Raw genomic sequence first — 20,641 nt, forward strand, 5'->3', positions numbered from 1 at the left:
TTCTGTATGCGTGTTTAGAATGGGTGTATTTATTAGGTAAGTTGCTCTTACTTGTTTAACCTGTAATATTATATCTGGATGGTTATTATTGGTTATCCTATCTGTAATAACGGATCAGTCATAACATAATTTGTAGGACTCTGACACTGAATCAGGCTTGTATTTATAGTAAGGTATGGTGTCTTTTATGAGATTGTATTTTAAAGAAAGACTTTGGTGAGAGCTACAGAACCTAAGCTTCTGTACCTCCCACTGCAACTGGATTCTGGGGTTCCTAACCAGAAAGCCACAATCAGTGCGGATTGGAAATAACATCTTCACCTCACTGACAATCAACACTGGTGCACAGCAGGGATGTGTGCTTATCCCACCGCTTTGCTCTCTCTACACCCATGATTTTGTGGCTAAACATAGCTCAAATGCCATTTATAAATTTGCTGATGGTGCAGCCACTACTGGCAGAATTTCAAATGGTTATGAAAGAGTGCCCAGAAGCAAGATATACCAGCTAGTTTTGTGATGTTGCCGCAACGACCTTGCATGCAATGTCAGCAAGACCAAAGAACTTGTAGATTTCAGGAAGGGAAAGACAAGGGAACACAAGCCAATCCTCCTAGAGGGATCAGAAGTGGAGAGAATAAGCAATTTCAACTTCCTGAGTGTCAATATCTCTGAAACCTAACATGGACGCTACATATTGATGCAACTATAAAGGAGGTGAGACAATGGCTATATTTCATTAGGAGTTTGAGGAGATTTGGTTTGTCAACTAAAACATTCCTACAAATGTGAAGTGGAGAGCATTCTGACCAGCTGCATCATTGTCTGGTATATGGGGTGTGGTGGGGGATGGCTACTGCACAGGATTGAAATAAGTTGCAGAAGCTTGTAAAATTAGTCAGCACCATCATGAATATCTGCCTCCAGAGTATCCAAGGCATCTTTAGGAAGACGGCATCCTTCATTAAGGATCCCCACCACCCAGGACATGCCCTATTACCATCTGGAAGGAGGTACAGAAGCCTGAAGGCACACACTCAGTGATTCAGGAACAGCGTCTTCCCCTCTGCCATACAATTTCTAAATGAACATTGAACCCATGAACACTACCTCACTATTTTTTTTCATTTCTGTTTTTTTTTTGCATTACTTATTCTAGCTTAACTATTTAATAGACCTATATATACTTAATGTAATTCATTTTTTTCCTATATTTATTTATCATGTATTTCATTGTGCCTTCTGCCGTAAAGATTAACAAATTCCACAACGTATGCCGGTGAGAATTAAATCTGATCCTGACATTCTGATTCCGACATTCTGATTCCGATGTTTCCCACTTGATTGTGCCTGTGCACGTAATCAGATTGAGTTAAACTGCTGCAGGATCCTGTTTCTGGTTTCTCTTGGCATTTTCTGCATTTATCATTTTGAAATTGTTGTTCTTTGATTATGTACTTTTGATATTTTTTGTGTTAATTACCTGGCCCTGTATTGCCATGAGGAACCCCTCTGTTTCTGTGAAAGGGTCTCCAATTCCGAGCCAGGTATTCGAGACTCCCACGTTGACATCTAGTCTGCGCAGATCGTGCAGATGTCTTTCATGGAGGGTCATGCTCTTCCATTGGTTAACTTCTTTTTCAATAATGATAATGTCTTCATTTTTCTGGGTTGTGCTCTCATTTAAGTTTAGTGTTGTATACTTCTTCTCAGAATTGCATATGCTTGTGTGGAATGCTGATTCCTGTTTTTGTTGATGAAAGCATATTCTTAGAAGTTTTATCTGACTCTTGTGTAAATCTTTTATGTCTGTTATTCCTCTTCCCCCTTCTGTCCTAGTTAGTGTTAATCTAAGCACATTCGAATGTACATAATGTTTTCTGAAATTTGTCATTTCAGTTCTTACTTTTCTTTGTAAATTTTCCAGATCGGTTTTGGACCAAGATATTATTCCAAATTAATACGTTAATATAGGTATGGAAAAAATTTTTTTTTGCCTTTGTTATAGTTTTTGAGCTCTGTTTGGCAGAATTTCTTAAGCCTTGAAGTAAGTTCTGTCAAAAGCTTTTTTTCCTTTATCACACTATGATCTATTTTGTTTGCTTGTCGTTATCCCAGATATTTATATTTTTCATATTTATCTGACAGTTGCATTGTACCCTGCTGCTCTGTCATGTACTCTATTAGCTCCATTGCACCTTTCTTTATGTTTAATGTTCTGCATTTATCCAAAGTTCATGTTTATATCTTCTGAAAATAGTTCTACTATTTGAATTAAGATAGACAGATAGATACTTTATTGATCCCAAAGGAAATTACACAGTCACAGTAGCATTACACGTGCACAGATATATAAATAATAGCAGAGAAGTAAGAAAGAATAAAAAGTAAGTTACCACAAACAGTCAACGGGAGGGGTCATCAATTCCCTGGCTATAGGTTGACTCATTATAGAGCCTAGTGGCCAAGGGTGAGAATGACCTCATATAGCGCTCTTTGGAGCAGCGCGGTTGTCTTAGTCTATTACTAAAAGTGCTCTTCTGTTCAGCCAAGGTGGCGTGCATGAGAAACAACATGAGAAACATTGTTCAGAATTGCCAGGATTTTCCATAGGGTCCTGTGTTCTACCACAGCCTCCAGTGTGCTCAATTTGACTTCTATAACAGAGCCAGCCTTTCTAATCAGTTTATTGAACCTATTGGCATCACTGGTGTTGTTGCCATTGCCCCAGCACACCACCACATAGAAGATTGTATTAGCAACAGCAGACTGGTGGAACATGTGAAGGAGAGGTCTGCATACTCCAAAGGACCTCAGTCTCAACAGGAAGTAGAGGTGACTCTGGCCCTTCTTGTACACAGCCTCTGTGTTGGTGCTCCACTCAAGTCTGTCATCCAGGTGCACCCCCAGGTACTTGTAGGTCCTCACCTCATCCACATCCTCACCATCAATAGTAACAGGGAGCAATGCAGGCTTAGCCTTCATAAATTCCATCACTATCTTCTTTGTCTTTATTGCTTTAGTTTAACTGACGAAGGAGCATATAATTTCAAATCATCCATGTCTAGAAGGTGTGTTAAAGTATAGCTCATTTCATTGTTTCTGATTTGATACCCAATTATAGTCCAATTCAATAAATTAGAGAGCAGGTTTAAAGCTAGACAGAATCATAGTGGACTTAAAGAGTCGCTGTGGAAAATGCCCCGGTTTATTATTAATTATTATTATTATTATTATTATTATTATTACATTTGTTTTCTTTCTTTTTGTATTTGCACAGTTTGTCATCTTTTGCATACTGGTTGTCCATCTTGTTGGTATGATCTTTCATTGATTCTTTTATGGTTATTGGATTTATTGAGTATGCCTGCTAAACAATGACTTTCAGGATTGTATATGGTTTTATACAATGCCTATAAAAAGTATTCTCCTCCTTGGAAGTTTTCATGTTTTATTGTCTTACAATATTGAATCACGGTGGATTTAATTTGTTTTTTTTTGACACTGATCAACAGAAAAACTCGTGTCAAAGTGAAGACAGATCTCTAGAAAATGATCGAAGTTAATTACAAATATAAAACACAAAATAATTGATTGCATAAGTATGCACCCACCCCCCTTAATATGACACACCAAATCATCACTGGTGCAGCCAATTGGTTTTGGAATGACGGAGGGGAAGAAGCTGTTCCTGAATTGTTGAATGTGTGCCTTCAAGCTTCTGTACCTCCTTCCTGATGGTAACAGTTAGAAGAGGGCATGTCCTGGGTGATGAGAGTCTTTAATAATGGACACTGCCTTTTTGAGGCATTGCACCTTGAAGATGTCCTGGATACTACAGAGGCTAGTGCCCATGATGGAGCTGACTAAGTTTACAACTTTCTGCAAGCTTATTTTGATCCTGTGCAGTAGCCCCTCCCCATAACAGACATCCAACCCGAAACATTGACAATCCCTACCCCACAACAGAGACTGTACAAGTTCATCCAGCAGATTGCTTGTTGTGACAATACCAATGCCACGTTGCGTGAACTGCAGTCGCTAGGTCGCTAGGTGCTACATCAATGAAAACAGTTATTATGCACAGGCCACAGTTCTTTAACTCTGCCAGCATATCATCCAAGTAAACAAATCTCAACAGGTGCTTTCTGTTCTGAAGACTGCTTGCTGTTGCTTTAAGAAATTCTTGTTAAAACTGGAAATTTTATGCTATTCCAATACCCCTGTCTAAGTATAAATTTGGTCTAGCATATAGTTTGCTATTTTTTTGCATTTGTTTGGATTTTGGGGAGTTTTGATGAATTGATTGCTGACACAGATTTTGCAGAAAGTCCCTGTGTTGGTCAAAATTGATCACAACATCTTCGTTCTCTATCTTATTCTCTGTATTTTGATGCTTGGAATTGAGAATCATGCTTCCAAAGCACAGCTCCCAACCCAAGCACATGCCAAAGCACTCAAAAATCCAACAAGATGCATTTTTGTAACCATTGAAACTGACTAGTACATGGGAAGCAACAGGTTAATGAGCAGATTTACACCGTGAATGGTAGAGCACTGAGGAGTGCAATATAGCAGAGGATTCTCGGAGTAGAGATTCATTATTCCCTATGAGCGGCATCATAGGTAGATAGTTTTTGGCACATTGTCCATCATAAATCTAAGTACTGAGTACAGGAGCTGGGATGTTCAAAGTTCAAAGTAAATTTATTACCTAAGTACATATATGTCACCATATACAACCCTGAGATTAATTTTCTTGTGGGCATAATCAATTAATCCATAATAGAATAATAACCAGAATAAAATCAATGAAAGATAGCACCAACTTGTGCATTCAACCAGAGGGAAAAGACAATAAACTGAGCAAGAAGAAAAAGAAAGAAATCATAATAATAAATTACTCACTGCCAACAAGGCCCAACAGCGCCTTTACTTCCTGAGAAAACTAAAGGAATTTGGCCTGTCCCCTAAAACCCTCACTAATTTTTATAGATGCACCGTAGAAAGCATTATTCTAGGGTGCATCACAACCTGGTATGGAAGTTGTCCTGTCCAAGACCGAAAGAAGCTGCAGAAGATCGTGAACATGGCACAGCACATCACACAAACCAATCTTCCATCCTTGGACTCACTTTACTCCGCACGCTGTCGGAGCAGTGCTGCCAGGATAATCAAGGACACGACCCACCCAGTCAACACACTTTTCGTCCCTCTTCCCTCCGGGAGAAGGCTCAGGAGCTTGAAGACTCATATGGCCAGATTTGGGAACAGCTTCTTTCCAACTGTGATAAGACTGCAGTACCGATCCTGACCCGGATCTGGACCGTACGCTCCAAATATCCAGACCTGCCTCTCGGTTTTTTTGCACTACCTTACTTTCCATTTTTCTATTTTTGATTTATAATTTAAATTTTCGATATTTACTAATTTTTACTATTTTTAATATTTTTAATATTTAATATTTGTACTCCAGGGAGCGGGAAGCGCAGAATCAAATATCGCTGTGATGATTGTACGTTCTAGTATCAATTGTTTGGTGACAATAAAGTATAAAGTATAAATAAATAAATAAGCAATAAGTATCAAAAACATGCGATGAAGAGTCCTTGAAAGTGACTATAGGTCGTGGGAACCTTTCAATAATGGGGCAAGTGAATTCAACCACCCTGGTTCAAGAGCCTGATAGTTGAGGGGTAATAATTGCTCCTGAACTTGGTGGTGTGAATCCTTTCGGGACAAGACCATTCATCAGGACCAGGGCTTTACCTGTGATGGACTGGACCATATCCATTACTCTTCATAGGATTTTCTGTTCAAGGGCTTTGGTATTTCCATACCAGGCTATGATGCAATCAGTCAATATACTCTCCACCACATATCTATAGAAGCTTGTTAAAGTTTTAGTCATGCCAAATCTTCGCAATCTCCTAAGGAAATAGAGACGTTGCCATGCTTTCGTTGTAATTGCTCTTATGTGCTGGGTTCAGAAGAGGTCCTCCAAAATGATAACACCGAGGAATTTAAAGTTGCTGTCCTGCTCCACCTCTGAATTTGTATATGACATTGGTGAGACAAAATTGAGATAAAATTGAAATAGTGAAAGAGTGCAAAGAAAATTTACTAGGATGATGCCAAGAGTTGAGTACCTGAGTTACGGGGAAAGGTTGCATACGTTTGGACTTCATTTCCCTGAGCGTAAGAGAGTGAGAGGAGATTTGGTTGAGGTTATCAGAATTATGAGGAATACAGGCAGGGTAAGAGCAAGCAGGCTTTTTCTGCTGAGGTTTGGTGGGCACGTGGCCAAGTGGTTAAGGCATTGGACTAGCGACCTGAAGGTTGTGAGTTCGAGCCCCAGCCGAGGGAACGTGTTGTGTCCTTGAGCAAGGAACTTAATCACACATTGTTCTGTGACAACACTGGTGCCAAGCTGTATGGGTCCTAATGCCCTTCCCTTGGACAGCATTGGTGTCGTGGGGAGGGGAGACTTGCAGCATGGGCAACTGCTGGTCTTCCATACAACCTTGCCCAGGCCTGTGTCCTGGAGAGGGAAGACCTTCCAGGCGCAGAGCCATGGTCTCGCAAGACTAACGGATGCCTTTACTTCAGGTGAGACTAGAGCTGGGTTAAGGATGAAAGGTGAAATTTTTAAGGGGAACATGAGAGGAAACTTCTTTATTCAGAGGGTGGTGAGAGAGTGAAATGAGCTTCCAGTATAAGTGGCGGATGCAGGACTGAGCTCAACATTTCAGAGTAATTTGGATAGGTTCATGGATGGGAGGGGGTTTGGAGGGCTATGGGCCTGGGTGTGGTGGGTGTGGCTAGGCAAATTAATAGTCTGGCATGGACTAGATGCGCCAAAGTGTCTGCTTCTTTAATGTAATACTCTATGAGTCAGTGGAAAATGCTTGCTTGCACTTACCCTATCTATACTCCTCATAATTCAATTAAAAATGCAATGTTGTTCCTTGAGCTCTTGGCATGTAATATCATGAGGGGTTTAGATGATGTGGATGATAACAGTCTTTTTTACAGAATAGGAGAATCTAAAACCAGAGGGCTTACATTTAAAGGGAGAGTGATATATATATAAATTAAACAAACAGTGCAAAGAGAGAGCAAAAACAGTGAGGTCGTGTTCATGGGTTCATTGTCCATTCAGAAATCTGATGGCAGAGGCGAAGAAGCTGCTCCTGAAACATTGAGTGTGTCTGTCTTCAGATTTCTGCCTCCTTGATGGGAGCAATGAGAACAAGGCATGTACTGGATGTTGGTGGTCCTTAATGATAGTTGCCACCTTGTTGAGGCCTTGCGTTTTGACGCTGGGGAGGTCGCCGGCCAAGGTAGAGCTGGCTGAGTTAGCAACACTCTGCAACTTTTTCCAATGCTGCGCAGTGGCACCTCCATACCAGACAGTGATGCAACAATCCCTTGTCTTAGTTCCTCTTTTGTTATCACCCTCTCGCCTTAAACATAACCCATAACATGCTGTTATGGTTCTCTTGTCAGTTATCCATGTGAGGAGTAATTTACAGAAGCATTTCCTCCAGAACTTTGTGGGCATAATTAAGCTGCTTAAAAGGCATATGGGCAGCGACCCGGAAATGAAAGGTTTGGAGAGATATGGGTTAAATGAGACCAGGTCGGGTAGACACCTCGATCAGTATGGATGATTTGGGCCGGTGGCGTCTGTATAGCTTACTCTGACTCACACAGTTAGGTCTGTACAGGAAGGTGAGGGAGGTGAGGTCAGTGTGAGCGTGGGATGGAGACATGTTACGGGGAACTCAGTGTCATTCTTGTGGACTGAAGGAAGATGTGCTGCAAAACGCTCACCCAATACACATTCAGTGCCCCCAGGGCAGGGACCATATTATGAACTCTGTGTACAGTACATTAAGTTGGACAAAGTACCTGTTTTAGATGCGAGAGACTTTGATTAAAGTTTAAAGATTTAAAGACTAAAGATTACCTTCAATTTGTCACATGTACACCAAACCATCCAGTGAAATGCATCATTTGCATCAATGATGTGCTGGGGGCAGTCCACAGGTGTCACCACACTTCTAGCGCCAACATAGCATGGGCACAACTCACTAACCCTAACCTGTACGCCTTTGGAGTGTGGGAGGAAACCAGAGCACCCAGAGGAAACCCATGCAGTCACGGGGAGAACGTACAAGCTCCTTACAGAAATTGAACCCCAATTTTCTGATCGATCGTTCGTGCTACAAAGCATTACCCTCACCTCTGTGCTAATGTGCCACCTAGGCGTGTTGAGAATATGATTCAAAATTACTTGTAAAAAGATGGTAAAAAGGCAATACATCTACAGTGAGCTTAATAGGCAGGTGGAGCGGACATAACTAAAAGTGTAGAATAATAATGTCATCAAACTGCAGACTGGCATTATATCTTTATTTTATTAAGGAATGCACTTTAAAAATACATTATTATATTACTAAGGAATACATTAAAAATATATCATTATGCAGTTCCAGGGAGGAAGTAAATAAATAAATAACAATAAATAAATAAATATCTAGATCTGCTCTGGTAGAAAATAAGAAAATTTAACAATATTCTTTAAATAAGCATTTGCAATTTGGCCTGATTTACATTATAACGAGTGTTTCTTTGTCCATAAAAATTGCAATTTTGTTCCAGCACAGTGTGCATAAGGAACTCTACTGTAATAGAACATGATTTTACTTATTTTTTCTGGTTCTTAATATACTTAATTACGATTCAAATCCGGTATAGTAAATTCTAGTGTACAGGATCGGGGGTCCTTTTAAACTGATGTGATAAAGTCATCTCCACTTCTCTTCTCCAGTCAGTCATCTGGTGGCTTGTCTCTTTTTTGCCATGTCATTTAGACTTCTAAGGAAAAGAGAAACAAAGAGAGATTTAGAAATCTTCATTTCTTTGTGATCATATCTCATTTGGTAAGGTGGTGATTAGAGGTGAAAGCTTACCTAATAGAGGTGAGCGTTACTAACCCTTTAGAGCAGGGGTTCCCAACCTTTTTTTTATGCCATGCACCCCGACCATTAACTGAGGGGTCCATGGACCCCAGCTGGATGGCCCTGCTTTAGAAGAACTCTGCCTCTGTGGGTTGAGCAGTAATTCGAACATTTGCGATTCAGTGGTCAAAAGGATACTTGCAATAAGAGTCAAGATGAGGGATGGCGGTGACAGTGGACAGGAGAGGCAATGGAATGATCTGCCAGAAGTCATAGAAGGAATCCATAAACTGGTTCCAGACTTCCATCTCAGCTATTCTTTATTGGCCCTTTCAAGACCTTGGTAGTCTCTACTGATTGCTCTTTCAGGCAATTAATGAGAAACACAACAACTTCATTCCGATTCACTCTGTCTAGTTTCCTCATAATTTTATGAACAATTAAATCTTCCCTCAGCCGCTTCTGTCCACCTAACAATAATAAAAATATAAATTCAGCACGTTCTAAGATGTACAAGATGGTAAGAGGCATAGATCAAATGGACAGCCTGAAACTTTTTCCGGGAGTGGAAATGGCTAATACCAGGGAGGCATAATGAATAAATGTGCAGATTATTTTCTGAACAGGGAAAAAGTACAAAACTCTGAGATGCACAGGGACTTGGGAGTCCTTGTGCAGAACACTCTAAAGGTTAACTTGCAAGGTGAGTTGTGGTGAGGAAGGCAAATGCAATGTTAGCATTCATTTCAAAAGGCCTAGGATACAAGAGCAGGGATGTGTAAGGCACTGGTGAGGCCTCACCTTGAGAATTGTGAACAGTTTTAGGCTCCCCATCTAAGAAAAGATGTGCTGGCATTGGAGAGGGTTCAGAAGGGGTTGACAAGGATGATTTGGGAATGAAAGTGTTATCATACATTTGATAGCTCTGGGTCTGTACTAGCTGGAATTTAGGATGGGGGGGGGATCTCACTGAAACCTTTCAAATATCGAAAGGTCTAGACAGAGTTGATATAGAACGGATGTTTCCCAAGTGGGGGAGTCTAAGGCAAGAGGGCACAGCCTCAGGATAGAAGGGCATCCATTTAAAACAGAGATGCAGAGAAGTGGTGAATTTGTGGAATTTATTACCACAGCTGTAGGAGGCCAGGTCATTGAGTGTATTTAAGGCAGAGCTTGATAGGTTCTTGAATGGACATGACATCTACGGTTACAGGAAAAAGGCTGGGGAGTGTGACTGAGGAAGGGAAAAAAGGATCAGCCATGATTGAATGGCAGAGCAGACTCGATGGGCCAAATGGCCTAATGCTTATGGTCTTACAATGTCAAGGTAATTGGAGGAAGGTATAGGGGGCATGTTAGAGGTAAGTTCTTTACACAAAGAGTGGTGAGTGAAGGGCTATGTAGAAGGGAAGGGTCAGATTGATTTAGGTTAAAAGGTCGGCACAACATTGTGGGCCAAAGGGCCTGGACTGTGCTGTACTATTCTGCGTAATCTTTCATCATAGGTAAATTCTCTCTGTACCTTCTCCAGCATAGCTATATCAAAATTGTGACAAGGACGGGACACAGAACTCAAGCTGTGGCCTGATCTGTACAATTCTAGTATGACCTCACTGTCCTTACATTCTGTGCCACAGCCACTAAAATAAAGTACCCAACAGGCCGTTGGATACCCGGGAAAGGATTGCAGGTTCTCGTCCCACAGAAAGTCATTAATGAACTAGATGGATTCTCACGAAGGCTCTTTTCTTTGAGATTTATTTAATTACTTGGATTTAAGTTCCCCAGTTGACATAACAGTAATCAAACTCATACTTCAGTAAAAATATTTAAGACAAGGTTGGATAGACCTTTGCATAGTAGGGGTGTTAAATGTTATAGGGAAAAGGCAGGTAGGTGGAGATGAGTCCATGGTCAGATCAGCCATGATCTTATTGAATGGCAAAGCAGGCTCAACAGGCCAGATGGCCGACTCCTGCTGCTATTTCTTACGACTCCCTGCCTGTTTACGAGACCAATGACATAGGCACCATGTTATCTCATCATTCTGACAAATTCCTGTTGCAGCAGCAAATCACATCAGCCTCACGAGCTCCCCACAGAGACAGGAGGAGACCTCATTTATATAAAGGCTATTGTGCATCTCCCCCTCAGCTTCTATTCAGAACATCATTTCTGGAATATATTGAACAGCTTCATACTTTACTTCTTTTTCTAGTGTTATGTAGGAAGGACTCAAATCGAATCACAAATGTTATCTTTCTGTGCATCTGACACTCTGAAAATAGAGCAGGGTTCACCATGGGAAGTCAATGAAGGACCGTAAGCAGCAGGAGCAGAATTGGGCAGAATCAAGTCTGCGCTGCCATCCCATCAAGACCAATGTGCACTCCATCATAGAGTCATAGAAAAGTACAGCCCAAAAGCAGGTCCTTTGGCCCATCTAGTCCATGCCAAGCCATTTAAACTGCCTATTCCCATCAACCTGCACTGGGACCACAGCCCTCCAGACACCTACACCAAGTACCATCCTCCTGCATGGTTTCCACAACCCTTATCCCCTTTTACCAACCAAAAATCCTGCCTTAAATACACACAATTATTTCGCCTCCACAGCCCTCTGTGGCAATGAAGTCCATAGATTCAATACCCTCTGGCTAAAGAAATCCATCCTCATCCTTTTAAAACAAAAGGATATCCCGTTATTCTGAGGCTGTGCCCTCAGATCCTAGACTCTCCTACTAAAGGAAATATCCACTCTATCCAGGCCTTTCAGTGTCCAGTAGTTGTGTGAACCAGCCAAATTTAAATAGGGTTACTTAATATCTGCCTCCTTAAAGATTAGATATCTTTACACATTGAGAGAGAGACAAAATACATTAAAGACAAATTCTTACTTTGAATCCACCCAGTCACTCCAATCACTCCAAGGCGAATTCAGGAACTTGTCCTTGGCTCTGATTTGGACTTTGCAGTGTCTCGGAATGATGATCTGTGGAAGCCAGTTCTCTGTGGGCACAGTCTAATGAAGAACAGGGAGGATAACACAAATTCAAAACTCATTCTAATTTAACATCAGCCATCCCTTACTCTTGGGTCAAATACAGACAAATGAAACCAGCTTAGACTGGCATCTTGGATGCTGCTCAGCTCTGAGACTCTGAGAAAGCCTATCCTATCAGAATATTACTTAAAATATCATCACCCTGAACCATTGCTTTCCCTTCTCTCATCAAGTCTGACCTGCAGAGTGTATCAGTATTTTCTGGTTTCCTTTCAGAGTCAGACACTGTAATCATTCCGAGAGAATCATTCTGTGACAATGCTGGAGGGGGTACAGAGAGTGGAGTGGAGAATGTAACACGGTGGTTAGCATTACGCTATTACAGGACCAGTGACCCAGGTTCAATTCCTGCCACTGCCTGACAGGAGATTTTTACATTCTCTACATGACCACATGGGTTTCCGCTGTGTGCTCTGGATTCCTCCCACATTCCAAAGATGTACAGGTCAGTAGGCTAATTGGTCACATGGGTGTAATTGGGCGGCACAGGCTGATTGAGCTGGAAAGGCCTGTTAGCGTGATGCATCTGTTAATAAAATAAGAACTTGCAATCCCTTTATCGTTCCAAAGTCCAGATCCTGGAGCACATCATGTGAAGGCCCCTCCAGACTATAAAAGTTTTCAGGCATATGGCAATCACATCTCAACAAGGAACATTCTTTTATAAAAGCAAGTGAGATTTAAAAAAAAACTAAAGATGAACCGTATAAGTAGAGACACTTGTCTGTGGAGAGTCACCAACAGCTGTTGGGTGTGCTGGCCTTCATCAGCCAGGGCCAAAAATCAAAGTTAATTTTCGGTTATAAAAAGATGTTGGTAAGGCCACACTTGGAGTACAGTATTGTGTACAGTTGTGGTCATCCTGTTATAGGAAAGATGTTATTAAACTAGAAAATATTTACACACAAAAACTGAGCAAGTCAGGCAGCATCTATGGAGGGGAATAAAAGGCTGACATTTTGGGCCTTCATCAGGACCGGGGGAGAAGGAGGACGAGATCAGAATTAGAAGGTGGGCGAAGGAAGACAGGAAGGAGTACAAGCTGGCAGGTGATAGGTGAAACCAGGTGAGGGGGAAAGTAGGAGGGTGGGGAGGGGGAAGGTAGGAGGGTGGGGAGGGGGAATAAGTGAGAAGCTTGGAGGCAATAGGTGGAAAATGTAAAGGGCTGAAGAAGAAGGAATCTGTTAGGAGAGGAGAGTGGATGGGGGGAGAAAGGGAAGGAGAAGAAAGATTTACCAGGATATTGTCTGGACTTTGGAGCATGAGTTAGAAGGAACAGTTTCATAGACCAGGATTTTATTCCCTGAAATAGGAAGATTGAGGGAGTGGATGTGTATGAGATCAGGAGGGGCATAGATAGGGTAAGAGCACACAATCTTTTCCCCAGAGATGGGCTGTTGGAAATAAGAGAGCACATGTTTAAGATCGGAGGGGAGAGCTTTAAAAAGGCCATTACGGGTAGCTTTTTCACACAAAGGCTGGTGTATTTTTGGAATGAGCTGCCAGAAGTAGTGGTTGAGGCGGAAACATTTACAAACCATCTAGATAAGTCCGTGGATAGGAGAAGTTTAGAGGGCTATCGGCCTAACTCAGGCAGAAGGGACACGCTTGCTGGGCAACATAGCGTGGACAAGTGGAGCTGAATGACTTCCATGTTGATTGACTCCATGACTCCAACTCAATAGGTCAGGCAGCACCCAGGGAGGCAAATGAGTAATCAACATTTCTGGTCGAGACCCTTCACCTCTACTTGCCGAAATGTCGGCTATCTGATTCACTCCACAGATGCTGCCCTGACGTGCTAACTTTCTCCAGCAATTTTTGTTTGCTGTTCCAGATTCCAGCATCTGCAGAATCTCTTGTGTCTCTGGCCTGTGGAGGTTTCTTAGAAATACTTTAGTCACCCCGATATCCCAGAAAGAAAGAGTCAGAGGAGGCATGTGCGGGAAGTTTTGAAACATGTCCGAACATGTTGAACTCACCTTACGCTTCTTACTACCACATTTCCTGCAGGATCCACACTGGAAATCAAAGATCAGAGGGAAATAAGAGTAGGGCTTGACCCAGTTGCTAGGATACTCCCAGGTGATATTGAGTTTTTTCTGGAAAGGTCGGACCGATTGTAGCTGTGGTGGATCTGGCTTCACTGTGGCAGCAAGAAGAAACACAATGCAACATTTTGAACCCGTCATTGCATAAAACCAATCACCGTTACGAATGTTACACAGAGAGTGGTGGGTGCATGGAACCCCCTGCCAGAGGTGGTGGTAGAAACAGAGAGGCATTAGAGACATTTACGATGATCAAAAATTGGTGGGCTATGTAGGAGGGGAGGGTTAGTTTGATCTTGGAATAGGTCGAAAGTTTGGCACAACATCGTGAATCAAAGAGCCTGTACTGTATGGTAATGTTCCATGTTCTGTATTCAATGGCATGCTTCTGATTTTAGCCCCATGACTTGTCCTTAAGCAAAACCTGACAGGGTATGAATATCAACGTTTTTTTTTCTCCGAAACATACAGTATCATGCAAATGTCTTAGACACATCCTGTATATATAGCAAGGGTGCCTAAGACTTTTGCACAATGCTGTAAGAATGTTACGTATTTCACTGTACTGCTGTCGCAAAAACAAAATTCATGACATATATGAAAGATGATAAACCTGATTCTGATATCGGTCTGTATTGTGGACTGAGAGTGGGAAGGGGCCAGGGAGAGGGGAATCATGGTTGGGAAAAGGAGAAGGGAGAGGGGAGGGAGCAGGAAGCACCAGAGAGACATTCTGTGTCTCAGGGCTGGGTGTGTTAGCACTTGTGCCAACCCCACTCCTGGCACTCCTTCTCTACCACCTGTCCTACACCCCTCCCGCAGTGCTCCCCTGCCCTTCCCAACATTCTTTGCTCCTACTAGATTTACAAACTCGCTGTCCACTCCTTCTTAACAAATACAGGAGTGGGCAAAAGTCTGAGGCACCCTACTTTTATATATGTGCCTAAGATTTTTACACAGTAGTGTAGGACTAGCCCTTTTTCAGAGACTGGCCACATTGATAATAGACCAGTTTACATTCTATGCACTATGCCACCGTAGTGTCATACAGCACGGAAACCAGCTGTTCTGTCCAAGATCCACACCAACCTAGATGCCCATTTAAGCTAATCCTACTTGCCTGCGTTTGGCCCATATCCCTCTAAACCTTTCCTATCCATGCACCCGTCCAAATATCCTCTAAACATTATTAATGTACCTGCCTGAATCACCTCCTCTGGCAGTTCATTCCATACACACACACTCTGGTTAAAAAAGTTGCTGCTGTTGACTCTCTGGCCTGCCACCTTCATTTTGATTCGCTCTCCTTGGGGAAAAAGACTGTGTGCATTCACCCCTTAGAATTTTATACACCTCTGTAAGATCCCCTTTCATTCTCTTAAGCTCTGAAGTTCCAAGTCCAAGCCTGCCCACTCTCACTCTGTAACTCACCCTTGAGTCTCGGCAACATCCTTGAATATCTATTCTGCACTCTCTTCGGCTTAATGGCATCTTTCTGACAGTGAGCTGACCAGACTTGAACACAATACAGTATTCCAAATGCGGTTTCACCAGCTAGGTTGAAGTTGTCCGACCCAACACTGTTGTGACGTCATGCCAGCTCCCTCTGAGAGAGTCTGGGCTTAGGTTTCTGAGGTCAAGAAGCCAATGTATCGAACATTCTCCTCTGCATCCGCACTCGCCTAAAATTCAGGCACTCAGTGTCTGGCCATTGCCAAATAAGGCATCAGATCCAATTCGTGATTTGCCTGTGAATCTCTACCACCATTGCATGCACCACCACACTCTGTGTAAAGAATTCCAAAATGCCCCCTATACAGTACTTTCCACCCGGTACCCCTACTTAACCTTAGCCTAAATGACCAATTGACCTGCTAACTGGTACGTCTTTGGCCTGTGGGAGCCAGAGGACCTGGAGGAAACCTATGTGCGGATGGGAAGGACATACGGACTTCTTACAGAGGAAGCTAGAACTGAAGTCCAACTATAAGGCAGTCCTACGTTGAATTCAATGCTGACTGGCAACTCCTGAAATGTGGCTGGTGAAAAACTGTATCAGCCTCTGCCGTTCCTTTGGATTCATCAGCTGCATAGCGAGGTGGAACCTGCTACAATGGCAACAGCTTACTCTCCATATTGTAGTGACCTGGCTTGTGTATCAAATAGACAGGTGGGATGCACCATCCATGGTCGACCCGGACCAATGGAGGGCGTCATCTGTTTTGTCTTTCCTACAGGTCGTTGTGTGAATCAAACAAACCCACCAGTCCTAGCCCCAATACAGGAAAACGTGAGCAGCTTCACGTTCCTCGGTGCCAACATCTCAGAGAATCCATGCCAGGCCTAACATGAAGAAGGCTTGCCAGCGGCAATACTTCATAGGATTCTGAGATCTGGTGTGTCACCAAAGACAGCAGCAAATTTCCACAGATGTACTTTAGGGAGTATTCTGACATGAAGGGGCTAATGCACAGGATCGAAAGAGGATGCCAAGGGTTGTAGACTCAACCAGCTCCATCATGAGCACAAACCTCCTCAGTGTTGAGGACATCTTCAAGAGGCAGTACCCTAAGAAGGCATTATCCATCATAAACATTCCTCACCTCTTGGAACATGCCCCTTTCTCATAACTATAATCAGAGAGGAGATACTCAATCAGAGGGTTGTGAGAATGTGGAATTAGCTGCCAGCTCGTGAACCATATGAGCTCGATTTCATTGTTTAGGTTTGGATAGGTGCATGGATGGTAGGGATATGGAGGGCTATGGCCCCAATGCAGGTCGATGGGAGTAGACAGCTTAAATGGTTTTGGCATGGACTAGATGGGCTGAAGGGATTGTTTTCTGTGCTGTACTTTTCTATGACTCTATACAGGAGCCTGAAGACACAGACTCAGTGCTTAAGTAACAGGCTCTTCCCCTCTGCCATCAGATTTCTGAATGGTCCATTGAACCATGACCACGACCTTGCCACTCCTCTTTGCACCTTTTGTCCATCTATCTATTTAATTAGCTGTTTCTCTTTTATCTACCTATTTATTTAATGTAACATAGTAATCTTTTCATGTATTGCACTGTAGTGTTGCCACAAAACAACAAATTTCATGGCATATGTCATAGATGATGATGCTGATTCTGAGGTCCTGTCCTTAATAACCTAAACAGTTCTCAGGTCAGACATGCAGCCAGTGGCAACATACTTAAATAAAGATATGGGCCAAGTAAGGACAACAGGTAGTTAAACCAGGGAGTTTAACTCAACTGTTTGGATGTTGCCATGGGCCAAGTTCCCACACAGAAGAAACATTTGAAATGTTAAATCTCTTAAAAGAGCTGATAAAAATGTCGAGGGTCATATGGCTCATTTGACCCTATCACTGTATAAGCAGCATGGTAGTGTAGCAGTCAGCGCAATGCTTTACGGACCTCGTTCCTGCTGCTGTCTGTAAGGGGTTTGTATGTTCTCTCTGTGATTGTGTGGGTCTCCTCCAGGTGCTCTGATTTCCTCCCACGTTCCAAAGACATGCGGATTAGAGTTATCGAATTGTGGACATGCTATGTTAGCGGCAGAACTTCCAGGCTGCCTAATGCAATCCTCATACTGATGCATTTTACTTATGCTTCAATTTGTACGTGTGACAAATAAAGCTATTCTTAATCTGATAGAAAGTGAAATGATTTCACCGATTGTTTGAGAAATTAGCATTGACTGTTGTCATGGTATCTGCCACAATCCAATCACAGCCAACATCAGGGAAAGGGGACTCACCGATATCACCAACATAAAATGTTTTTTGAAGACTTTGATACGAAACACTGTTTACAGCCTCCACGATAAAAGTGATGGGTCGGTATTCCTCTGCGTAAGGCGAGTAGTTCTCCTCGGTGAACGTGAAGTGGTGGTCTGTGCCCGAGTTAGAGTAATTCAGATAATTGTATGTGCACTCCGATTTCAGTGTGGAATTCCTGGCAACAGAAGGAATAGGGAAAGGCCTGATCAGTAAATGGAAGGTTTGATGACGGCAAAATTCTCAAAAAGTGGATTGTCTGAAGAGAATGTGAGAGGAAGCCAGAGCACCCAGAGGAAATCTATGCGGTCATGGGGAGAAAGTATAAACTCTTGCAGAGAGCACTGGGATTGAACCAGTGCTGTCACACTGCTATGCTAACCACTACACTACCATACCATCTGATAACTTGTGTATCACATGTACAGATGATTATCAGATGACCTATTTATCACATGTACATTGAAACATACAGTGAAATGTGTCTACTGTGTTAACAACCAACACACCACAGGCCCACAATGCTCAGCAGAATGGCACAAGCAACAACAACAGAAGAACAGCAAAATAAGCCTCTTTTCCAACCTTCTACACCCACCCCCATCCCTTCACATACACAGACAGGCCTCCAATCCTTGGTCTCGGACTTTCAGACTTTGGGCATCCAACCACTAGACCCTGGCTCAGACTCATGGACTTGACCTTTGGCCTCTACCTCGGACTCGTTGACTTTGGTCTTCAACCTTCGGGCTTTCTACTCCAGAATCCCTTTGTAGATTTACAATTAAAGTCCGCACTGGTGACCCCTGTTTCCATCCAGGGGGTCAGTGTGGACATGGTGGAGGATTACAAATACCTGGGAATATTGACAATATTGACAATACGAATTGACAATAACCTGGACTGGTCAAAGAACACTGAGGCTGTCTACAAGAAGAGTCAGAGCCGTCTCTATTTCCTGAGGAGACTGAGGTCCTTTAACATCTGCCGGACGATGCTGAGGATGTTCTACGAGTCTGTGGTGGCCAGTGCTATCATGTTTGCTGTTGTGTGCTGGGGCAGCAGGCTGAGGGTAGCAGACACCAACAGAATCAACAAACTCATTCGTAAGACCAGTGATGTTGTGGGGATGGAACTGGACTCTCTCACGGTGGTGTCTTAAAAGAGGATGCTGTCCAAGTTGCATGCCATCTTGGACAATGTCTCTCATCCACTACATAATGTACTGGTTGGGCACAGGAGTACATTCAGCCAGAGACTCATTCCACCGAGATGCAACACAGAGTGTCATAGGAAGTCATTCCTGCCTGTGGCCATCAAACTTTACAACTCCTCCCTTGGAGGGGCAGACACCCTGAGCCAATAGGCTGGTCCTGGACTTATTTCCTGGCATAATTTACTTATTACTATTTAATTATTTATGGTGCAACTATAATGAAAACCAATTTCCCTCGGGATCAATAAAGTATGACTATGACTATTAAAGGTCACTTTCACTATTGGTGTCAACCAAGAGATGATTAAAGGCCATAGAGACTCAAGAGACTGTAGGTGCTGGAATAATTTTATAAATTTCCATTTGATCTTCCCTCAGCCTCCAGTGTTCCAGAGAAAACAATCTCACTCTGTTCAACCTCTCCTCATAGCCAAACAAGTCCACACCAACCAACAAGCACCCATTTATACAGATCTTACACTAATACTAATATATTCTTTCCATGCTCTCATCAACTCATCTGAGATGCTACACTCACCCACAGACTAGGGCCAGTTAACAGTGGTTAATTAACCTACAGAATAATGTTTATTCTAGTGTCTTCCCTCTTCCTTTCCAGTCCTGAAAGAAGGTTTCAGCCCTGACTGTCAACTATTTATTTACTTCCATAGATCCTGCCTCATCTACTGAAGCCAGAGCCAAAGCATAAAGATCTGCTCTGACTCCAGCCAACACAGCTCTCTGGGTCATTGAGGCAGGCGAGGCGAGCCTCCAAACCACAACAAAGTTGTGCTCCTCTTGGAGGAGGTCTCACTATAGGAATGGCAGTAGGTGATGGCAGCAAGAAGCAGGGCGTTCTTTGTTAAAGCAGAAGAAGATAACACGTCCTTACCTTCGGCAGTACCTCACTTGGTAAAATGCAACACCTCGAGTTTTCCAGGAGCAGGTAATCACACCTGTGAAGCTTCGGGTCAGGCATTGTACTGGAGGTAAAGAGGTATATGGTAAATCTTGTTGCATATTTTCTTTGGCTTAGTGACATTATTAGGGAGTTAATATTAGTAAAAATCTTCCCCACTATTGACCAAATCTTCAACAGAGCAGTGTCAGAGTAAAGCAGCATCCGTCATTAGGGGCCCTCACTACCTAGTTCCTGTCCTCTTCTTGCTACTGCCATCAGGAAGAAAGTACAGGAGCCTCAGGGCTCACATCACCAGGGTCAGGAACAGTTATTACCCTTGAACCATCAGACCCTTGAACCAGAGAGGATAATCATTCAACTTCATTTGTCCCATCACTGAAACCTATGGACTCACTTTCAAAGACTCTTGGTCTCATGTTCTTGATATTTATTGCTTAGTTATCATTATTGTTATTATTATTGTTATTCCCACATTGTTTTTTGCACTACTTCATATTCCCATACGGTCTTTGTGTTATTCCGTTGTTATGTTACTTGCTGTTGTATTTGCTGTAATATATATTATAACCATACATACTGATTATTACCTTGCATATGAAAAGATCTGGATAGAGTGCACAGCTTCTTCCTTGTGA

The 20,641-nt window shown here is 42.6% G+C and overlaps 1 protein-coding gene across 1 annotated transcript; it reads right to left on the minus strand.

Moving 5' to 3' along the window:
• Positions 1-8,706: 8,706 nt before the first annotated feature.
• On the minus strand, positions 8,707-20,104 carry LOC140197098 (interleukin-12 subunit beta-like). Its single transcript, XM_072257013.1, has 5 exons — positions 19,977-20,104; positions 17,850-18,046; positions 14,013-14,176; positions 11,864-11,988; positions 8,707-8,883 (listed from the first exon to the last, which is right to left on the minus strand). Exons 1-5 carry the CDS (start codon positions 20,102-20,104, stop codon positions 8,841-8,843), a joined length of 657 nt encoding a protein of 218 aa, XP_072113114.1. The 3' UTR covers positions 8,707-8,840.
• Between the last annotated feature and the right edge of the window lie 537 nt (positions 20,105-20,641).

The sequence above is a fragment of the Mobula birostris genome, chromosome 4 (assembly GCF_030028105.1).
Source record: "Mobula birostris isolate sMobBir1 chromosome 4, sMobBir1.hap1, whole genome shotgun sequence".
Taxonomy (NCBI): Eukaryota; Metazoa; Chordata; class Chondrichthyes; order Myliobatiformes; family Myliobatidae; genus Mobula; species Mobula birostris.

What these genes read in the sequence shown, in the direction of transcription:
- LOC140197098 (XM_072257013.1), bottom strand. Translation starts at nt 20,104, where the DNA reads ATGCAACAAGATTTACCATATACCTCTTTACCTCCAGTACAATGCCTG. An exon ending in CAAGTGAGGTACTGCCGAAG is followed by an intron (nt 18,047 to 19,976) that starts GTAAGGACGTGT and finishes TTCTGTTGCCAG; the next exon opens with GAATTCCACACTGAAATCGG. An exon ending in ATTTTATGTTGGTGATATCG is followed by an intron (nt 14,177 to 17,849) that starts GTGAGTCCCCTT and finishes TTGCTGCCACAG; the next exon opens with TGAAGCCAGATCCACCACAG.